This window comes from Galeopterus variegatus, unplaced genomic scaffold (assembly GCF_000696425.1).
Source record: "Galeopterus variegatus unplaced genomic scaffold, G_variegatus-3.0.2 Scaffold3192, whole genome shotgun sequence".
NCBI classification, from domain to species: Eukaryota; Metazoa; Chordata; class Mammalia; order Dermoptera; family Cynocephalidae; genus Galeopterus; species Galeopterus variegatus.
This window is the reverse complement of record NW_007729303.1, coordinates 86,878-90,910: the sequence shown is the minus strand read 5'-3', so window position 1 is coordinate 90,910 and position 4,033 is coordinate 86,878. Positions and strand designations below refer to the sequence as shown.

At 40.8% G+C, this 4,033-nt stretch overlaps 1 protein-coding gene across 1 annotated transcript in view; it reads left to right on the top strand.

The window, feature by feature from the left end:
• Positions 1–3,515: 3,515 nt before the first annotated feature.
• The window catches only part of RSL24D1 (ribosomal L24 domain containing 1), a 37,699-nt gene continuing 37,181 nt past the window's right edge, over positions 3,516–4,033 (top strand). Inside the window, exon 1 of the mRNA XM_008584267.1 lies at positions 3,516–3,715. Coding sequence (XP_008582489.1) covers positions 3,635–3,715 — 81 coding nt within the window. The 5' untranslated portion in view covers positions 3,516–3,634. The remainder of the gene's footprint in view (positions 3,716–4,033) is intronic.

The following is a 4,033-nucleotide window of genomic DNA, read 5'->3' as shown; positions in this document are numbered from 1 at the left end:
GACCGGCAACGGGATCGCAACCCTCGGTGTTGCGCCCACACCTCGCTCAGCCAGTGAGCAGTCGGTCTGTACGTGGGATCCGAACCCTCGGTGGGATCCGAACCCTCGGTGGGAGCGCCACCGTGCTCCGAAGCGGTGCACTGTAGCAGTGCGCCACTGGGCCGGCCCCTGGTTTTAATGGTTACATACCATTAGAGAAAACCCTGCATTTGCTGGGAGCAGGGTGCCAGAACTGAGAGCCCTCCATCCCTAAACACACTAAGCCAGGACCTGGTCTATGTCTTTTGTCTGCTGTAATAATTTATCACCATAAGTCTGCTCTTACACAGATTTGAGATTCAAGTTTACACTACCTATTTTTTTTATGGGAATGTTTAAGCCAAGAAATTAACATAAAAATTAACATAAAAAAAAGATTTTCTATGGATTACTTGGTAGAAGCCAAGCAAAATCTTTTCAGAGGGAGCATCTCTACATAGACCTTACAGAATTTCTACAGAGAACACCCAACTGTGGATGAGCTCACAATTTAAAAATACAGTCCACTTCTTCCTCACCCTCATCACCCCCAATCACGAACAAGGTTCAGTAGACCAAATAGCAGGATTTGGCATTTAAGAACTTAAAGTAATATACTTACCACATGGAGACCATAAAGGAAAAATATTTTAAATAATTACAAATATTAAAGGAATTAAAAAATCTGGGAAGACAATATTAAAGATACCAAACTGGTTTGAATTAAAAGACAACTTTGCAATAAAAAATATAGCCACACTGATGTTCAAAACTTAATGGTTAGATGTTAAGGTTTGACAGAGTTAAAGAGAAAATTGGTGAAGTAGAATGTAGGTCAAAGGAAATTACACAGAATTCAGGAGAGAGAGAAAGAATTAGAAAGTATTAGAGAGGTTAAGAGATATGGAGGAAAGAAAAACATTCCAACCCCCCCCCCAAAAAAAAAAAACATATTAGGAATTCCAGAAGAAGAAATTAGAGAAACCGGAGCAAGAGACGATATATGAAAAGGTAATAGCTAAGAGTTTTCCAGTAACTATAAAAGACACATACTCTCAGATCCAGGAATCCTAAGTCCCAAGCAGGATAAATGAAAAGAAATAGTATTTCCAAGATTTCATTTCAATTTGTTGAATGTGGAATACATGTTTTTCTCCCCTTCCTCTTATATTCTATTAAAATAGTTGCAAAGAAAAGAAAAATTTCTAAGGCTGGTTACCAATTCAACCTGTAGTGAAGCACTGAGTATGTTCATAGGCTGAAGGGAACAAATCTCCCTTAAGGTATGAAATTAAGAACATGGATAAGAGAGGAGGCCTCTGACATCAAAGGTAATGGAGTAAAGCTGGGTACTCATGTAGGTGGGAAGAATAGGAAATTTCTTGTTGAAGTAGCAGGAAAAAAACTGAGAGTTGGAAGGAACTGTGTAAAGACGTTGGGCAGACTGATAAGGCTCTTCCATAATTGTTGAAGAAGATAGGAGAGGGAGATTAAAAAGGAGTAAAATAATTTTCCATTTCTTGGTGGACAATGAAGTGTTGGGCAGATGTTTATTACTAAAATTTCTGGTATGTGCCTTTGCTGTTTAACATCATTCTGGAATTACTAGCCAAATGAACAGACAAGAAAAATATAAGTATCAGATAAAAGGAGAAAACGTGTATATGCACATTATAGCTAGACAAACTGATTCTAAAGTTAAAATGTAAGAATAAAATTTGAAGATTAGCCACAGAAACAATGAATAATAAAGACAAGGAAGAAAGGGAGAAGAGGAAAACCAAGTTATTTAAAAAATTACAGTAATTTAAACATTTGGGAAGTAGCACATAAATAGATAAAAAAATGGAACAAAGCAGAATTCAGAGGTAGACCCATAGAAAAATAACATTTTGAATCAGTGGAGAAAAGGATGCCTTATACACTATATAGTATTGGGAGAAAAATACTGGATTCCTATGTCGTTATTTATACTTAAATTCTGGATCAGCTGAAATGCAAATGTAAAAAATGACACTACAAAATAAAAGAAAAATTCTGAATAACAATTTTGCAGTGAGAAATGCAGCTCCATGCAAAATACCAAATTCAAAACCATAAAAGATTAGATAAATCTGAATACATACAAATAAAACATTTCTGCATGGAAAAATACTATACACAAAGATTAAAATATTGATAAATTGGGAAATAATTCTAAAAGTATGTCAGCAAAGGGATAACCCTAATATGTAAATTGCCTTTAAGAATCAACAATACAATAGAAAACTGTGTAAAGGACATAAACAGGCAATTCACAGAGAAAAACAGACTTGAAACATCGGGAAAGATTCTTAATCTCATTCATAAATAAATGCAAATTGAAATAATAACGGAAAAACTTTTCAGCTCAGGTTGGCAATGATCACCTTTGACAGGTGTGTGGCGAAAAACAGTATTATTTGGCAAAAACTTTTGGGAGGCAATTTAGTATTCTCGAATAAATTTTAAAACTGTATATATCTGATCTAGCAGTTCTATACAGATAAACTCTTTTGAAAAAAAAAAGTACGTCAGTAAGGATGCTTAGTATGTCAAAAGATAGAAATGCCTATTGATAAGTGACCAATTAAAATTATACGTTCATACAATGGCACACATGTAACTATGAAAAAGAATATTCATAATAAAATATGTATTGAATGCTTATGAGCTCGGAACTGTTCTAGATACTGAGGATACACCTGTAAACAAAACAGACAAAAATACCTGCCTCTCATAGAGCTCACATTCCAATGAAAACAGATAACAGCAAGATGCAGAAAAGGGTGAACAGTATGTTCATAAGTATTTTAAAGAAGAGGGGGGAGAGACACGTACACACACAAACATACACGTTTGTCTACGCACGGAAAATCTCTGGTAGGTAATAAAAGGAACCGTTTGCCACTGGGGAGGACTGGAGGCTTGGGAGGGAACTTTAGTTTCCTGTGAAAATGTTTGTTTACTACACATGCATATTAATTAAAATTGGGGGTAAAGGAGGAGAACACCACTTCATATTTTCAAAAAATCGCTAGTAAAGTCCTCGGAGCCCCGGCGACTTATGTGTTTGCGTTGCAGTCTTCAAAGTACGTTAGGCAGAAGGTTCTCGCCGCTTACACCGGCAAGTTCGCTTGGGACGGGAATCAAGGGCTGGCCTAGCGCAGGTAGTGGACGAACGAGATGAGTTAGCCCAGTGTGCGGAGAGCCCTCTGGGGCAAAGCACAAAGCAAAGACAAGACATATAAAACCTGCGTTTAAGTGCTGACTCAGAGAGGAAAAAACAAGGGCTCTAAGGGAGCGTTCCGAAGGCGGGGCAAAACCACGCGTCACTTTCCCAGCGTAAAAGACGGCCAAGCCGAGTCTGCACTTCTGCGCCTGCGCCTGAGCTTGCGCCTGCGCACACGGCACGGCTTTCGCTCGCGCGGCCGCCGGGAGGCGCCGTCAGGTTCGCACCGGTTCTCAGGGGTTCATAGGAGCGAAGGACGCCCTTTTCCGGGTCGGGAACGGGGAAGAGAATCACTTCCTGTGAGGGCGCTACGTCACTTCCCCTCAGGTTCGGCGTTTGGGCGGTGGGGACCCACGCGGGTTCAATATGCGTATCGAAAAGTGTTACTTCTGTTCGGGGCCCATCTATCCCGGCCACGGCATGATGTTCGTCCGCAACGATTGCAAGGTGAGGCGGCCGAGACCAGCCGAAGCCCAGCCGCGTCCCCGCGGGTCCGGGGCGCGCCCGCTCGGCGCCAGGTTCTTCTGCGCCTTCGGGGTTTGCTCCCGGTGCCCCGCGCTGCTCCCGCCAGAGGGGAGAGGGCATTCTAGGTAGGAAGAAAGCGAACAGTTTGAGCAAAGGCACAGAACGGGGCAGTTACATCTCTGTTTGAGAAAGTGACTGGATTGTAACCGGTAATCGAGACTTGGGTAGGGCTGCAAACACAAATATAATAAGTCTGTGAACATGAATGTAGATAAAGAGGCCTAGTTGTGAATGATAAAT